Below are 19,046 nucleotides of genomic sequence, written 5' to 3' on the forward strand. Positions count from 1 at the left end.
TACAATTAACTTAGGCTTGAATACAGACTTGGAGTGGTATGGATCATTACACAAAGTAAAACTATTTCCCCATGTTTATCCCCCCGCACTCCCACTGTTCCTCAGACGTTCTTGTCAACTGCTGGAAATGGCCCACCTTGATCATCACTACAAAAGGTCTCCCCCCACCACCCTTGGCTCTCCTGCTGGTAATAGCTCATCTTAATTGATCACTCTCATTACAGTGTGTATGGTAACACCCATTGTTTCATGTTCTCTATGTATATAAATCTCCCCACTGTATTTTCCACTAAATGTATCCAATGAAGTGAGCTGTAGCTCACGAAAGCTTATGCTCAAATAAATTGGTTAGTCTCTAAGGTGCCACAAGTCCTCCTTTTCTTTTTGTTCTAATGTTTTTCTATACACACACACAGCATGAGACACAATGTCACAGGGTGGTTGGCCCTCTAAGGAGAGTTGGGCTCAGCCTCACCTGCTTCTCATAAGCAACCTCCAAACTGAGATGGTCAAGTAATTATAAAAGCCACCAAGTATCTCAGCTGGAAAGGAGAGCTAGATAAAGCAAATGGTCTCCTGATGCAAGGAAAAGGCCTTGCAGAAGGTTGGGTTTGTGTGTGAAACCCTATCTTGAACTGATTTATTGTATTTGCTGAATAAACTGTACCCTGAAGGAAGAGCTTGAAAAGATTGTGACCTTCCTGTGATGTGGAAACAGGCCAGCAGCCTACATAGGCTTTAACAACAAAACAAACAAACCAACCAACCAAAAAAACCCCAACAAATTAGCACTCACTATTATGCCCTAAATAACAAATTTTTAATTATCTGAGTGGGATTCTGACCAAATTATTCGTCTCAAAGATGTATACAAAACCCCTTGGGTGAGGTCATGTACATGTAAGTGGTCTATCAGTTAACAGAGTGGTAGAGTGGTTAGAAACTGTTAAACATTCAGAAGTGTTCTGGCTAGAAAACATTGTCCCCAAATCCCAATCTTCCAATGGGTTAAAAGTTTTTCTACTATTAGAAAACAGTACTAGATTTTCTCAGCTACACTAAAAAAAATTTAAGCCACATTTAAGAGTCTCAGTTCTGGTTTTGGGTCAGACAACTTGCATATCTAGAACTAGATCACTTGAGAATTAACACTCAATTACTATACAGTCTTAAAATACCCCATTCTATCAGCAGATGGCCCTAGTGAAATTAATTAAATAAATTAAATAAATAATGCTGAAGAAGAAAAAAACCAATGTACCACAAGGCTGTTAAAGATATCAGTTAAGGTTTCCATAAACTCAGTTTTATGGGCTTATGGCTGAAGTCATCTATACTCTGAATCGTGGTTAAAAATTTTTAGCTAAAGACCATTATTTTCTTCTAAGGGGTCTGAAAAGGGGGGTTAAGCGGACCATTTCTTTCCATGATTAACTTTTTATAATGAATAGTCAAAACAATCTGAGTGGTTCTCACCCTTAACACCAAAAATAAAGTTTATATGAAAGCTGGGAGCGCAACAGGTTTTTTTAAATCGTGGATGTCAAAAAAAACTGACGCTCATTAAGACAGATTTTCAAAGGAGCCTAGGGTAATTAGGATCTCAACTCTTTTAGGCTCCTCTGAAAGTCCCAGCCTAACGTTTTTAAGGTCATTTACCGTAGCCTTATAAACTCAAAAGCAGCATTTATTTATTAAAAGAAAAAAAAAGGGGGGGGGGGATTATTTGAAAACCACCTGTTCCTAGTGTGCCTCAGCAGCTTTGCAAATTTTCTGAAAAAACAAGTTATTATACTATGTACAACAATTTGACAGGTTTTTGCACTACAATTCATATGAATATTGGTTGGCTAAAATTCAACCCAGATAAGAAAATATGACGTAGAACAATGTATTGTGTTTCACACAAAATGTATTGTAATACTTTAGTTAAAGAATACAAGACAGCTGGTATTTCATGGGCAAAACTAGGTAGAGAACATTGTCTGATCTTTGGCAATTGTTTACTGATTTCTGACGTGGTTTGCAAGGTAGGTCTACTACTTTTTATCATGACCCGCACCTGGAAGACCAGATTTCCACAGTTATGAAGGTGTTTAAAATGGTTATGAAGGAGTTTAAAATTTTTTTTAAAAAGTAATATAAAACATCATAAAGTTCCCTTTTCTTCTAGATGCAGAACTTGCTACAGTGACCCATGTATTGTGATCATTAGGCTAAACTATAGTAAAGCCTTTTATTTGGGGTTAACTCTGAAAGCAATCTACAGACCGTGGAACGTGGCAGCATGACTTCCCAGACACTTGACCATGAATACTCAACATTGATGCTTGGAACTACACCGACTTCCTGTAAGTCAGCAAGAGCATTTCAGGCCCTTAATAAGGCCATTCTATTCAAGGCAATGTCTATTGCTCTCTGTCCCTTCACAGCAAGAAAAATTAGGCTAGAGTCTTACTATCTCAAGATCCTTTTCCACTAAAGGCACACACTTTAAAAATTCTCTTCTCCTGAATATTCACTTTCAGTCCATCTAGTGTTCTTCACATCAAACTGAAAACTGCTTTTATATGCTGTACAATGTCTATATTGTACTCTCGCTATTAAAGCATGTTGTCTTGTATTTACACAATTTTGTGCGTCAGATTTTGTAGAGGCACCCAGAGGAACTCAGGTACATACCCGTAGCACAGATAATGCCTTCTGTTACATAGATCTTCTATTAATATGGCCTAATGAGGCAGCACCTTTATAATTCCTAACTAATTCTGAGTACAGAAAGACATGCAGTTTATTTCACCATCAACTGTGATTTTTCCCCCAAAATTGTAACATTTAATATTTAATAGGTTCAAAGTGAATAGTATAATAATTATATTCAAATTTATGCATACTGTTCTAGTAACTAACTACAACAGTGTTCTCTTTACAGGCCTCAGCCCTCTGTTTGGAAGGGCAGAAGAAAGGATGATTAAATTTCCAGGTCTCCTTTTTCAATGAAGATTATTCTCCTACACAGTCAAGTTTGCCACCCCCATTTTCCCCCATGCTTTGGCATCTTAGGAAGCAGAAACGGGCCTACAGGGAACTGGTTTGCCTCCTTTCAGGGCCAAGGTATATTCAATAAGGATCTATCATTGTTATTGATGCAATCAATGTCCAAAGTGTCAGTTTCTAGAAAAAAGCAGTGTTTGAAAAACAGAAGGTGGTTATGTCAATCTAACATTTCCCAGTGGTCCTTATTACAATACTAGAATAGTCAATAGTTAAACCCGTTCCTGTATACCATCTATCATGTATTCTGTTTTCCCCCTTGATTTTAAGTTGACATAATACAAATTAGTTATGATCAAGGAAAACTAAATAAAACTGTTTGCTATTTCTATATATTCCACAGCTGCTTCTCTCTTGGCTACTCATTTTCCATCTGATGAACCCTATTTAAGAACTCAGCAATTGCAAGTAAGAGCTAATCAGTTTCTACATTTGCCTCCTTCAATAAGGGACATACCTACTGCCCTTATAGGACGGAAATCCACTAGAAGATGTTACCTGCCTCATGCTTCTAAGCAGTCCTCTTCGGTGATGGGTAGGACTGTTCCTACATTTTATTTTAAAAATAGAACTTTTCTGTGCATGATCCTGGACAAATCCACAAACTAAATGAGTTTTGAAGTTCAAATTCAAGAATGGCAAATTTTAAGTTATTTCAGATGCCCCACAAAGCACCCAGCAACTCAGAGTTTAAAATCTTGCCCCTGACCCCCAGAAGCCTTTGCAGCCATGATAGCAGTTAAGTTCATCAACATTACAACCAATGAACACATGCGGTCTCATCAGCCTAACTAATAACAGACACCTAATGCCCCTAGAGTGTGCAGGACACAAACACAAAAAACAAAAATGAAAACACATACACCCAGCTGTTTTCTTTGGCTCTTTACTTTTTCAAAACCAGGAAAACCTAGCTCTCCTTTTCTGGGCTTTGGCTGTTGGAAGCATCTCAGTTTTGAACTCTAGCTGAAGCAAGTCTTGGATTCTCTGTTGTCACTAAAACATCAGTGTAGAATCCTTGGTTTTCCTGACATAAACAGTGGCATGTCAACCAGCCTACAATACTGACTGCATAAGCTTGTGCATCTCTTGCCACTTATTCTCTTCACATGGTCTTAAGTATAAAAGGATAGATTATGCAACATAAGGAGATACCCTTCAAGAAAGGCACACTAACAGATGTCTTCTTAGGCCCAGTCTCTAAAAGCTTTCCAGGTGAAAACTAGGAAACTCATTTCACTCTTCATAGAAATTAAGATCAAATGCTCATGTTTTAGGGAAAATTCCCCACCCTGACTCAACAGGTTTTAATGTTAAAGGCTGCATGCAAGCCATTTTTCAAGTTTACAATGGCCAATTCATCTATCTTGATGAAACCTACCCCACTGCCTTTACTTAATATCTTATTACTTCAGAAGTTCTTCAGGAGACCTGAAGCATGAAAGAAAATATGTAAAAACAAATTGTCTATTTTTCCAACACCTAAACCATGCAAATATGTTCTTAAACTGTCCAAAAACATGAAAGCTGTATCGTTTCAACAGGACAAAATTAAAACTGTATGTGTAAGAGGGTGGGGGCAAGACGCCTAAGGAAAGAGATTAAGAACATTTAATCTATATTCATTGTGACTGTCAGTCTATTGGCAAGTTTCAAAATGCAAGTTCTTTCAAAAGACTAGAAAGAAACAACAAGTTATAGGTCCAAAATTTGACTTTCCTATTGGATTCTAAATATAATTTACATATGACCTAATATTTTTCCAAAATAGGTGACTAAAGTTCGGCTCTGAAATAAACGAACAGTCTGATGATCAAAAATGCTGAGTAACTAGCATCTCCCATTGACTTATTTTTTAAAAATAATCATCGCTAAGATTTATAAGCACATATATTATACTGTGCATTACAGAGACCCTCTCTCTCTATAAAGGCAAGATTTTATTTTTTTGGGTTACTTCCCTCACCCCCTGCCAAAATCAAAATCCACTGCATTGCTACATACTCTGATAATGCAAAGAAAAAAGAGGAAACACAAAAATTAACAAATGTTATTCTTAGACATGCTGAGATCATTTGGATGGTGCTGATACTACTACTTTGTGTAAATGAAAAAAAAAAGTCACTTGTACTCCATGAAAAATATTTTGTACTGTGTTTCATCCCAAAAGAATCCACAAACATCATGGATATGCAGCTACCTTTGGTGTGGAGAGTGGCAACCATGCTCAGCACACCACACAACAACAGGGACATATTTTTAATCAGATTGGCGAGAATACAACAAGTTAGATGTCTTCAAGTCAGCAGGGCCTGATGAAATACACTCTAGAATACCCAAGGAGCTGACTGTGAAGATATCTGAGCCATTAGCTATTATCTTCAAAAAGTCATGGAAGATGGGAGAGATTCCAGACGACTGGAAAAGGGGCAAATATAGTGGCAATCTATAAAAAGGGAAATAAGGACAACCCAGGGAATTACAGACCAATCAGCTTAACTTCAGTACCCGGAAGGAGAATAGAGCAAATAATTAAGCAATCAATTTGCAGGCACCTAGAAGATAAGGTAATAAAGTGACAGTCGGCATGAATTTGTCAAGAACAAATCCTGTCAAAAATCAACCTAATAGCTTTCTTTGACAGGGTAACAAGCCTTTTAGATAGGGAGAGAAGTGGCAGATATGATATATCTTGAATTTAGTAAGGCTTTTGATACTGTCTCGCATGACCGTCTCAAACAAACTAGGGAAATACAACCTAGATGGAGCTACTATAAGGCGGACACATAACTGCATGGAAAAATGTTCCCAGAGAGTAGTTATCAGTTGTTCACAGTCAAGCTGGAAGAGTATATCGAGAGGGGTCCAACAAGGATCAGTTCTAGGTCTGGTTCCACTCAATATCTTCATCAATGATTTAGATAATGGCATAGAGAGTACACTTCTAAAGTTTGCAGACAATATCAAGCTGGGAGGGATTGCAAGTGCTTTCGAGGATAGGATTATAATTCAAAGTGATCTGGACAAACTGAAGAAACGGTCTGAAGTAAATAGGATGAAATTCAATAAGGTCAAATGCAAAGTACTCTACTTAGGCAGGAACAATCAGCTGCACACATTCAAAATGGAAAATGACTGCCTAGGAAGCACTGTAGAAAGGGATCTGGGGGGTCATAGTGGATCACAAGCTAAATATGAGTCAACAGTGTTACACTATTGCAAAGAAGGCAAACATCATTCTGGGATGTATTTGCAGAAGTGTTGTAAGCAAACATGAGAAGTAATTCTTCCACTCTACTCCACGCTGATTAGTCCTTAACTGAAGTAGTGTGTCCAGTTCTGGGCGCCACATTTCAGGAAAGATGTGGACCAATCCGAAAAAGTCCAGAGGAGAGCAACAAAAATGATTAAAGGTCAAGAAAACATGACCTATGAGGGAAGACTGAAAAAACTGGGTTTGTTTAGTATGGAGAAGAAAAGACTAAAAAGGGACATGGTAACTCTTTTCAAATACATAAAAGGTTGTTACAAGGAAGAAAGAAAAAATTTGTCTCAACTTCTGAGGATAAGACAAGAAGCAATGGGCTTAAATTGCAGCAAGGGCAGTTTAGGTTGGACATAAGGAAAAACTTCCTATCAAGGTGGTTAAGCCATGGAATAACTTGCCTAGGGAGGTTGCGGAATCTCCATCATTGGAGATTTTTAAGAGCAGGTTAGACAAACACATGTCAGGGATAGTCAAGATAAGGGGTTCTCAAACTGGCGGTCAGGACCCTTCAGGGGGTTGCAAGCTGTCAGCCTCCACCACAAACCCCGTTTTGCCTCCAGCATTTATAATGGTGTTAAATATATTAAAACGTGTTTTTAATTTATAAAGGGGGTTGCACTCAGAGGCTTGCTATGTGAATGGGGTCATCAGTACAAAAGTCTGAGAACCACTGCTCTAGATAATATTTAGTCCTGCCATCAGTGCAGGGGACTAGCCTAGATGACCTCTCGAGGTCCCTTCCAATCCTACCATTCTATAAATCATAGGACTCTTAAGAGGAGTGCCATGAGGTCTTTGATGTCTATAAAAGACAGACTGGGCCAGACTTTAAGTATCATCTGATTGACACTGAACAAAGCAAATGGAGTTTTGACTATTTTATCTACCTCAAAAAGACGAAGGGCTGAGTTGAACCTGTGATTCCTAGGAGTCTGTCTAGTTATTTCACACATACACCTAAACCTTTAAGCTACCCACTTCAGCTATGAAAGCAAAAACAATGGATTACCAAATAGAAAGACTAAAATATTGGGAGAGAAATAAATGTAACCAGATGCATAACAAAATTAAAAATATAAACTACGCAAATGTATTTTTTAAAACACCCTTCCGGATGATCAGTATTTCATGTACGTCATTCCATGCACCAAAGGAGATATCTGTGACTCTAAATACAACCAAACAGGTTTTGATGCATACTTTAAGGAAGCCAAAATGATCAACACGAGAAAAAATTTTAAAGCAGTAAAGTATATTTTATTTAAAACTATCCCCTTTGATAAACTGAACTGCTGACAAATACTGCTTCGTTCTTTTAAAAAAAAAGAGAGAGAGAGAGAGAACTAACGTGAAGAAAAAATAAAGCTACAGAAGGTGAATTAAAATAGCTATTAAAAATTCAAACTATTAAGTAAAACCATATTGGAAGTCTTCTTAGCTCTATTCAAAAATGCCCATCACAAAAAGAAAAAATAACAAAGTTAGCAGTTATGTTAAAAATACTTACTCTGAGCCTGCAGCCATTTCCAAATGAGAAGTTTCTGCTGTGTCAACCCCAAACGGGATCACTATGCTCATGACGTTCGTTTCTGATAAATTCGATTACTACGGAGTCCTGTGCATTGGTATCCAAAACACTGGGGCATGCCAGCCACAGTGCTCATTGCAAACATCTAAGTGCATCCACAAACCCTGTTTAAAAATAAGAAAAACACTGAAAACAAATCATTTTAAACCGGCAGTTCCATATGCGTTTTAAAATGGCACCCTGTGCTAAGACATCTTACAATAATTTCATTTTGTTATCAGCATGAAGACAAAAAAAATAGTCAGATTATGGCAAACATTATAAACCTTTAAAATTTGCTTTAGTTTAGTATATTACCCTACCAGCATGGGCTTTTTTTTTTAAAAAAAATAAATACCTAAAAATCTTCAGTAGGACAGCTCTCATAGAACTTAAAATACTTCTGAAGGAAGCTTTCTTCCCATACTTTCAATCAAAAAATCTGAGCCAAAAATCTAAAGATGAACATAGACAGTATAGGATCAAACCACAAAGTTTTAGAATTCAAAAGTAAAGGACTGCATACAAAACAGAGTATATAAATGAACAAAACTTTCACCACTCTGTTTGAATAACTATTTTGTTGAAAATAAAAATCATAATTTTCATATATACAATTATACGTAACGCCACAAACACTCAAAATTCTCACTTCAGTCATGATTGGCCATTATTAGAATGGACTGAGTATACCACCAGATAACCTAATATGGCCACAATTCTCATTTTACCCACTCAACTTTCAGCAAATAACATTCTTCTTCCTTCGTTTGGTTATTATGTGGTGGATAACTGATAGGTATCCTAACTCTTTCTTCCAAATTCTACGTGATAATTTAAAACTCAGAGAGATCCTTAAAAACAGGACAATGTTATTTTTAATTTTTTTCATTGAAGAGCTTTCACATAGTCTGATTATAGACAAAATTATATAACATTTCTGATGGAATAATAAAATGTTAACATGTATTAAAATGACTGCTGGACCTTTAGGCTCAATGTTACTACTGTACTCTTGCTTTATTAGCAAATAATGCAAAACTGAAAAAGTGAAGCCACTCAATTTAATGCATTTTAATGAGGAAGAAGGGGGGTGAAGTAACTCATGCATGCTTAAGGAACAAAGATCAGTTTCTCCAGGTGATGAGTTAGACAACGGTTTACGACTATTTAACAAAATGTCTCCTTGTTATTCAAGAACAACTCTGAATATTATATATTGTACAAATCTTCCAATGGGTTCTGATTAACATAAGTTTGCTACATTTTACTCTGACAAGCACTGAAGAGTCAAAATGGCTAACAAGAGAGAGTGAGAATCTATTTTGACTCATACATAAATCAACAAAGTCCCACCTCCCTGACACTGTGCTTCCAACCTTCTCTTCTTCTCCTCTGCAGAGGTGCCACAAAAGTACAGAATATGAGCACAAGGAGGGGTGAACAGAATTATATCACTGTAGTGTTCCTACTCCACAGAACTGTAGTAGTAAGTTAAATGTGTACTGAGTCAGCAGTAACTTATCCAGCAGTGATTAGCCAATTGAGGTGAGATCTCAACCCCAAAGTGATGGCACTTCTCCATTTATCAGTCTTTATTTTTAGGGATACACTTCAGCACAGCTATCCATGTCTTCCTTACCTCCACACTGAATTACTGCAATGCACTTATAGACCAGCCTCAAACATTCGACTGTGCAGAATGCAGATTGCTGAGCAGTGCTTCTTGGATGAAGCATAGAATTCCTGTGCCCAGTAAACTACATTTGCTTCCAGTTTGTTTAAGGGTGCAGTTTTATAGCTGTTGGTTTTGACCCATAAAGTCATAAAGGTTTGGGGCTCTGGCTATTTTAAGACCACTTTTCTCCTCATGGGATACCACAACAGTTAAGATCAACTGCAGTATTTAATATAACTGCCCTTTGATTTGAAGGGAGCATACTAGTGACCAGGCATTTTTAACAGCATCCTAGCTTTAGAACAGAAATCTTAATTTATTGACAAGGATAGTTTCCAAAGAATTTCCCGGAGGTGGATTGGGAAGGACTTCACACTGATGTTGATCTAATTAGAAGATTTTGTATTTTTAAAAGTGTACATGCTTAGAATATTAGAAAGACACATTTAATAAACTAGAAAAAAGTCTAGAGTAGATCATATTAAACTTCCTTATGAGATGACTAAGGCCTCTGGATATTTCACCATTCCCAACTCTCTTGTTCTTGTTGGAGTAGAAGATGTCTTTTTTAGCCCATGAGACAAATTACCAAATATACTAACTGCAGAGACGTCAGGTCACCTATCTCCTGGAGATAATTCCTACTATTTACAGAAGTATGGTAGTTTATGTTTTGTCAGATGCCATGGACACCACACTGTATTTTACATAGAGACATCTTAGGAACAGTACAAATGTTTACTTTATTACAATCAATTTATTGCTCCTGAGAGACCAAGAAATGAAGTCCTCTAAGCCGAAAAAAAGGTACATCAAACTTTACGGTGATGGATGCACTGTAAATACATAAGATAGACAGATAACGGGCACCAGCAGCACAAATTCTCACACTATCCTACTTTTAGGCTACAACATTAAACTGGAGGGACCACCTCTACAATTGAGTGAAGTTCAATTTCCACTTACTTACCTCCCTTCTGAGACTCTCAAAAAAGGGTGCCAATTCATACCAAACTGGACTGAGACAACGATCCGCTCATTTAAACTAGACAGTCATCAAATGGTAACAACATTGGGTTGGGTCTCTGCAAATCTCAGCTTGATCTAAACTAGCAGCTACAAAATGAAAGGCTGCACGTTACCTATGCACTGAACCAGTCAGCCCCCAGGCAGTAATGCTGATTAATTAACGCCAGAATGTAACTAGGAAAACCTATTCTGAAAAACGGTTTGGGACGGAGAGGTTCAATGGTAACATTTTAGAGCTATTATAGTCTGGATGTGACTTTGCCTTGCCTGTAATTTTCAGTGGTGTTGAGCCAGCCAGTCAAAAAATAAACTGTAAAGATTTGGAAAGCCACACATCAGCAGAGGCTGAAACAAAAGAGGAGGTGCAAGGGATGTGGAGAAGAACTATGCCACCTGTCTCATGTGCTATCACGTCTATTTTCTTGCACAAAGCAACTAAGATTATCCAACAATAAGCTCATTGTGTACACAAGATATTTGGGTTGGACTAAGTGACCTATGTCTGGACAATGGTTATAAGAGGAAGTATAAGATGTGGCTGGCAAAACTGAGCCTTAAGAAAATAAAAACTACTAATCAGAAAACATTCAATAAAGCAGGGAGAGAACAGATTAGTTTTCTGAAGGCGTACAAACCTACAGGACTTACTGCCAATGTGTGTTCCAAAGTCAGAAATGTGATTACTAGCACGTTAGTGTCTAATGACCTAGACTGATTTTTGCTGTGATTATGGTATTAATTCAAGAGGTGCCCGAACAGTACAGAAAAGTAATTGGGAGGGCTGCAGAGGGAATATTCAGTACTGATGTAAACAGAAAAGGCAGTGGCACCATTAAGTTCAAAATTGTTGTAAGAGGGGAAAAAAAACAGGTCAGGAGACATCACACACACCATTTAGATGTAGGTCTTTCAGTGGCAGACTAGTCATTTAAATTCTTGGCCCAGTTTCAACCACTTTGAATAAAACCAGAAAAATGATGAACTTCAATAAATTTCACTGATTATATTACAGCCAAAGAACTTTCCCTTTAAGAGGAAGACAGATCTACTTATCCACTTTGTATAACTGATCTAAAACTCTTATGTCGTACTTTCCACAAAAAGAGATTTTTCAAGACCCCTTCATTATTTATCACTACCATCTTAAAATTACAGGACATAGCAAGCTTCCTTACCTCAGCAAAGAAAGCTGTAGTAGTATTTGAGGGTAGTATGCCCTTAAACTACACCACCAGGAGCTGAATGCACTGCCTTTGCAACACCTACATATCCCCAGCTAGCTCAGGACCAAAACCTGTGTTGCTTGTGAACAATACTCAAGAAATTCTTCATGTTGTACCAGCCACAGATTGACATTTCTGCCCTTACTCCCATAGATTCATTCTGCATTGTTTTTAAAAAAAAGCGTGGAGATGGTGTGATGCTATGTCCTTATATTACTGATGGAATGAAGTGATAGCAAAAAGTAATCTGAACCCTCTTCCCCCACTCTCTTTTAACCTGGCACTATTGTAAGTGCTTGAGGCAGCACGCAAATTGGTCATATCTTCTGAAACTGCATTTACTTTTCTTTTAAAAATTGCCACTGTCCTGCTTGCTTTGATGGGACTTTGGCTGAGTGGGGGCTGCAGGTCTACTTTTTCAGTTGGGTTAATAGTTTTTTCTTCCTCTCAGGACCATTAAAAGAGGCATGTTCCTGCCCCTCAGAAGGCAAGTGGTGGGTGGAACATCTATGGAGTAGTAAGTCTGAGATACCAGATTTTCTTTTTGGGGGTGGGTGGAGGGAGGGCACTTTCTGGTTTGTGTTCTTATGGCATTTCAATAATGTTCCTTAATTCCCCTCCCACCAGCCATCTTTCAGGTGTCCAATGCATGGGAAATGCATCTCAGTCATCTTAGATTTTCAATGTAAGTTTTTTTTAAAATGGTAATGAAGTTAGTGTTCTAACTTTACTTAGATTTTGTTGTATAGTAGCAGAGGACAGGTTCCTACTGATGTCTGTTTTGATGTTCACTAGATTTGTATTGTTACTCTTTTTCTAATAAAAATTAAAATATTTTTATTTCATTGTCTCATTTATTATGCATGGTGTTTCAAAAGCAGAGCTGAAGTCAAGGAGAACCTGCTATACTGGTGAGATTGCAACCTGTGAGGTTTCCAATTTACACTAGCAATTTATCTCTGTAGGACGTACCACTACAAGTGGTGTAAAAACTTGCTCAAGTTAGTGCACTCTATATGTTGCAATACCTGGACTCTCATTTGCGTATGAGAATATAAGGGTTTTTAGAGATGACGGTAACAAGTGTTGGTAGTATTAGTGATTTTTATTTTTTTTTGGCGTAGTGTATGGAGACCTTAAAAGGAAATAAACAGTACAGTCACCTCACACACACGACTATAACTGAAAAAATTAACGAAGTCTGTTTTTACATTTGACTTAGTGCATTTAACAGCACTTTGTATAGGCCATTTCACTGTTTCCCCCGGCCCCCAACATAATCAAACTTCAGAAGGGGAAATACCTCAAAACCTCAAACTATTATTCTTCATTAAAAAAAATGGATTAAAGTTGATGTTCCTTTAAGTGTACAACGAGGTATTTCCTACCTATTTATAGATGACGTAAGGCACTCAACTCTAAATAAGAGTTTTCACAGAAGGAAGTTGCACTGATTTAGCTATATCAGTTTCTAAATCACCACAATTTTCTCATGTAAGCAAGACCTTAAAAATAGGAATGTTAAGTCTTCTCCTTCCATGTTTTTTTGTTGGAGGACTCTGAATGACATAGATATACACTGGGAACTTTTTCAACTCTCTCTCTTCATAGATTTTAAGGCCAGAAGGGATTACTACATGATTCAACCTGACCTCGCATACAACGTAGGCCATCAAATTTCAACCATTTACTCTCATGTTGAGCCCAATAACTTGTGTCTGACTAAAACATATCTTCCAGAAAGACATCCGGTCTTGATCTGAAGGCTTCAAGAGATGGAGAAACCACCACCTCCCTTAGCAGTTTGTTCCATTAGTTAACCACCTTCACTCTTAAAAAAATGTGTCTTATTTTGATTTGCCCAGTTTTAACTTCCAGCTATTGATTCTTCTAGTACTTAAAGGGGCTGTAATGCTTAGTCCTTAAAAAGAGTCTCTGCATCATGTGTCTTAAATAGAAGTTTACAGCTTTAAATAGCCTGAATAAAATTAATGTTTCACATCTTTAGCATATCATAAAATTTGTAGTTCTCTATCCAACCATAGTTTTCAAGAACAGTTTGCAAGACCTGAATAGCTAATGTAAAAATGAAGCAGAAACAGAAAAGCTTTCAAACCTTCTGCTTATTCATACATCATAAAGAAGAGGGAAAAAGCCAAATTATTTTCTCTTTTGCAGGTCATTTTTAAATAGCAAGTTGGTAACACTTTCATTTGCCCTGTAGAAGACTGGACTTCCGACCATACACTGGGCTTCTAAAACACAGAACTAGTAAAGACTTGAGTTGGAGAACAACGTGGTTGGCCTTGGGCTGGAAGAAACTCCATTCTTGGCAAACTTAATTGAAATCACATGTAACTGTTACCAGACTGTTTATAAATCACCACAAACAGATACTGTGATTATGTAACCCATGTCCAAAAAAATCTGAGGATATTTTGCCACAATAAAAAAAAAATCTACAACTTGCACCTGCTATGTTCCAAATGGTGAAACTACATGTAGTAAAAAAGGTCACATTAAAAGGTTTTAAAAGGTTGTGACCAGATGCTTAACATAATTAATATTAACAAGAGGGAAGGAACACACAACATAATATAGCAAGAACAGGCTAGACAACATTTAGATAACTTAGATGTATACAAGTCAGCAGGAACTGACAAAATTCACCCTTGGATACTTAAGGAACTCGCTGAAGCAATCTTGGAACTATGAGTGATTATCTTCGAGAACTCATGGAGGACCAGACAGGAGATGGGCAAACTTAGCATCAGTCCTTAAAAAGGAGAACAAAAAGGACCTGGGGAACCACAGACCTGTCAGCCTAACTTTGATTCCTGGAAAAATACTGGAACAAATTATCAATCAATTTGTAAGCCCCTAAAGGATACCAGAGTGATAAGTAATAGCCAACATGGATGTGTCAACAACAAATCACGCCAACCCAACCTTACCTCTTCTTTGAGAGGGTTTCTAGTCTAGTGGATGAAGAGGGAATCAGCAGATGTGATATATCTTGATTTCAGTAAGCCGTTTAACACAATCCTACATGACGTGCTCAGAAACAAAGTAGGGAAATGTCACCTAACTGAAATGATTATAACGTGCATGCACAAGTGGTTAAAAACCACACTCAAGAGTTATAATCAAATGATTTGCTGTTAAACTGGAGGGACGTATCTAGGGAGTCCTGCAGGGTCTATCCTGGGTCTGGTACTATTCAATAGTTTCATTAATCACCTGGAGAATACAGTGGAGAGCATGCTTATAAAAATCTGTGCATGACACCAAGCTGGGAGGAGTTGCTAGTACCTTGGAAGACAGGATTAGAATTCAAAACAACCTTGACAAATTGAAAACTGATCAGAAATCAACAAGATGAAATTCAATAAAGAGCAAAGCAATAAACTGCAAAGCACTACATTTAGGAATGAAAAAAATCAAAAGCATAACTACAAATAGGGGAATGACTGGCTAGGTGACAGTACTACTGAAAATGATCTGGGGGTTATAGTGGATCAAAAATTGAAAACAATTCAACAATTTGATGTAGCTGTGAAAAAGGCTAATATTCTGGGGTGTATTAACAGCAGTGTGGCATGGAAGACATAGGAGATAACTTGTCCCACTCTACTCAGCACTAGTGAGTCATCATCTGGAGTAATGTATCAAGTTTTGGACGCCATACTTTAAGAACAATGTAGACAACCTGGAGAAAGTCCACAGGAGAGCAATAAAAATGATAAAAGGATTAGAAAACCTGACCTATGAGGAAAAGCTAAAAAAAACAGGGTATGTTTAGTCTTAAGGAAAAACAAAGACTGAGGGAGGTACGGGTGAACCTGGTAACAGACTTCAAATATACTAAGGGCTGTTATAAAGATGATGATGATCAAACTGTTCTCCAGGTCCACTGAAAGTAAGAGAGGAAGTAATGGAGTTAGTCTGCAGTAAGGGAGATTTACGTTAGCTATTAGGAAAAACTTTCTAAATATAAGGATAGTTAAGTACTGGAGTAGGCTTCCAAGGGAGGTTGTGGAATCCCCATCACTGGAGGTTTTTCAGAATAGGCTAGACCAAGGGTCTCAAAGTCCCGGTCTGCAGGCCATCTACAGCTTGAAAACCTCCCCACTGCAGCCCGCGGAGGAAAGACCCATGCAGCCACGTTGCCAGCTCTGTCTGCTGCAGGCAATGCCACCCACAACTCCCACTGGCTGGGGGAGAGGAACAGAGATATCATCACTAGTCGCCGGGCAGAGGCAGCATCATTAGTTGCAGGGCAGAGTCAGCCCTGAAGGCAGTGTCACTTTTTTCCCCACAATAAATATAAACAAGTCAAAATACCGAACACAACTATCTGATGCACACCTTGCTGCAATCCTGAAGGTTTCAACTGCTCAGTCACTGAGGCCAAACATCAGCAAGCTGACAGAACGGAAGCGTTGCCAGGTGTCTGGCAAACACTAAAAACTCTCTGGCAGGCGAAGAATTGTATAAAGTTGTATGACAGCTTTATTATTTCTAAGAAATTCTAAATAAAAAAATATAAAGGTTTTCTTTTCTGAACACCATCTTCAGTGACATTATTGGCCCGCTGGGAGGATCTGTGGACTGGCACTGGCCCTAACGTAAATTGAGTTTGAGACCCCTGGGCTAGACTAACACTTTTCCGGCATGGTCTAGGTATATACTTGGCCCTACTTCAGTGTGCAGGGATGGACTGGATGAACTCTCGAAGTCCCTTTCAGACCCATATTTCTATGATTCTATAACTGATAAATTCACAGCTTGAGGAATAAAATCTAACTTGCATCCAACAAGCAAATGAAGCAGATAGAAAGATAGGCAAGAGCCTCTAATTTTGATACAGCCTAACAACATATATAAAAAAAAAAAAACTTTCTCCAAATAAAAGTGACTATAAAATACAGCAAAAAGAGGACCATTATATTTTAAATGTTTTAAAACTTGGGGATCCAGTCATACTAAGATTGTCTGCAGTTTACACTGTATATGTAGACGGAATCACAATACACTATCACTGGAAGGTATTCCCTGAGCAATACAGAATGAAAGTCTGGGGGGTGGGAAAAAGAGTCATATTTCTAATTGCAGATTTGAGAAAGGGAAGGGAAAAGGTATGGGCTGCAAGTAGAAAATCCACTAGTTCTTATACATAAGCAACAATACAATTTTGCTTCCCTAATTTAAGTCCTGGCATCAATACCATCTGAACAGGAATCTACTTATACTTGGTAGGCTGAATAGACATTTTAAGTCTTTCCAGCTCAGAATAATATTTGTTCCTAAAATTTTGTTATGCTACATTATGCATTTTGTGATTACTGTGGAGAAGCAAATTGTTTATGGAATGTTTGAATGTATTATACTTCTTTCTCTGTACATGTGCTCAGAAAAAATTAACATGTACAACTAAAACAATGGGTAAAACTACTGCCAAAGTAATGTTAATTTTAAGGTAACCAGAGTGGTAATTTCCTGGAGGTAGTCTATTTGTATAATTGTCAAGGAGCACAAACGAAAAAGGACATGTACTCATTTTTAGGGAATGTGAACAAATCAAAAGAAATAAGGTGAATTTCACTGGAAAAGATGTGTATTTCTTTCCATGTTATCCAGTCCCTACTCCCACTCCTGAGCATGGGCGAACAAGCTTCCAAGGCAGAAAGTTACTTCCCCCACCCTCAATTTATTTATAATATTTTCTATAGGTTGGTATGAAATTTAGCGAAAAAGAAATCCATTCTACACTAAATGTTAGTGCTGGTGTTCAGCATAACACAACTTAGCCAAAAGCCACAAATCATTTAAAAAAAACTGAAAGAAGACCCAACCCTGCCTTATACTAACATCCGAAAGTGAGGAGAGGGAGCAGGCACCTGCACAAAGGGAAAAGAAACCATACTTTAAGCACAAATATTTATAAATTCTCTCTTTGGGTAAACTTTTTAAACATACAAGAACATAGATAATGAACATTTTCCTATTTTTCCTCCACATTAAGCATTTTAATATATAGTTTTGTATTCATTAGCAGAAACAATTTTTATCATGGCCTCCTTCAATGCCATAGTAATGGCAGCACCATCATATTATAAACTCTCATTCCCGACCCTTAAAATATTTTGTTAAGTATAAAAAAAACATATACTAAAGGAAAAACTTCATAAGAAGCAATTTTAGGTGTGGCTACACTACAGCATTTATCATTGTTCAGAATATTAGGAATATGTTTTCCATAAACACTAGTCTGGTTATTTGGAATATTAATATAGAGATTAGATCACGTGTAGAATATTCCAATGATATGTAGAACAATTAAGCGAGGTACCCTGAATGAACATTTATGTTGGATGTTACTAAGGAAGTACACTACCTTTGGCCAGATCTCGAAGGAAGCCCTCCTGCCCTCAAAGAAGTAAGGATTTTGTTAAGAGTTTATAAGGGGACATTCAACTCCCAGGTGCTACAATATCCTTTACCATAGCCAAGTCCCAACAGTGCAAATTTAGAGACTACCGCTAGTCCAGACTTAGACCCCAACTGGCTCTCTTGGGTAGCCCACGATGGTAACCTAAGAAACTGACTAGCATCCATCATTCCAAATTTCTGAGGCTAAGGAGAACAAAGGATGAATAAAAAAGGAAGGAGGAACAGAAAATAAGGGACAGAAGGAGGAGAAAGATAAAGGAGCCAGGACACCCCAGAATGAGGAATTTCACAGGAGAAAAACAAAACTAAACCAAAAACCCTCCATCACCATCACTTCCAAAGCCCTCCATATGCAGCAGAATAAATAAAAATTATGTTCAATACTAGCAAAGTCAAACTGCCCCAGAAAAAAGCTGCTCTTCTTGGTTTCCCCTTTAACTGAGTCCCTATATTCAGAAACTACTTCACCACTGTTTACATGGAGGTTCGAAGATGCAAAAGCAACATTATCAGTAGGTGTAATATTAACAATACTCCACACTTAAGATGAGTTTCCATCAGGCTTGGAAAAACCACCGATCCACTAGCAAAAGGCAGTAATAAATCTGGAATGGGGGACCAGCAAGCCACAATTTCAATGCCACCTTCAGAGAATTCAAGACTCTTGTGCAAGGGAAAACTAACAATAAGGTGTCCATCTCTCCAATGTCCAATCTGAAAATGGTCTCTGGAGCTCTCAAAGAGCTCCAGCTCATTACATAGATTACGCCAACC

The 19,046-nt window shown here is 37.7% G+C and overlaps 1 protein-coding gene across 3 annotated transcripts in view; it reads right to left on the bottom strand.

Annotated features, from left to right (window-relative positions):
- KMT2E (lysine methyltransferase 2E (inactive)) overlaps positions 1 to 19,046 on the bottom strand; it is a 120,081-nt gene that overhangs the window by 93,010 nt on the left and 8,025 nt on the right. For all 3 annotated transcript variants that reach the window (XM_074942498.1, XM_074942499.1, XM_074942497.1), the window contains exon 2: positions 7,830 to 8,014. In XM_074942498.1, the coding sequence (XP_074798599.1) occupies positions 7,830 to 7,900 (71 nt within the window). In that variant the 5' untranslated portion in view covers positions 7,901 to 8,014. The remainder of the gene's footprint in view (positions 1 to 7,829; positions 8,015 to 19,046) is intronic.

The sequence above is a fragment of the Natator depressus genome, chromosome 1, assembly GCF_965152275.1.
Source record: "Natator depressus isolate rNatDep1 chromosome 1, rNatDep2.hap1, whole genome shotgun sequence".
Lineage (NCBI taxonomy): Eukaryota > Metazoa > Chordata > Testudines > Cheloniidae > Natator > Natator depressus.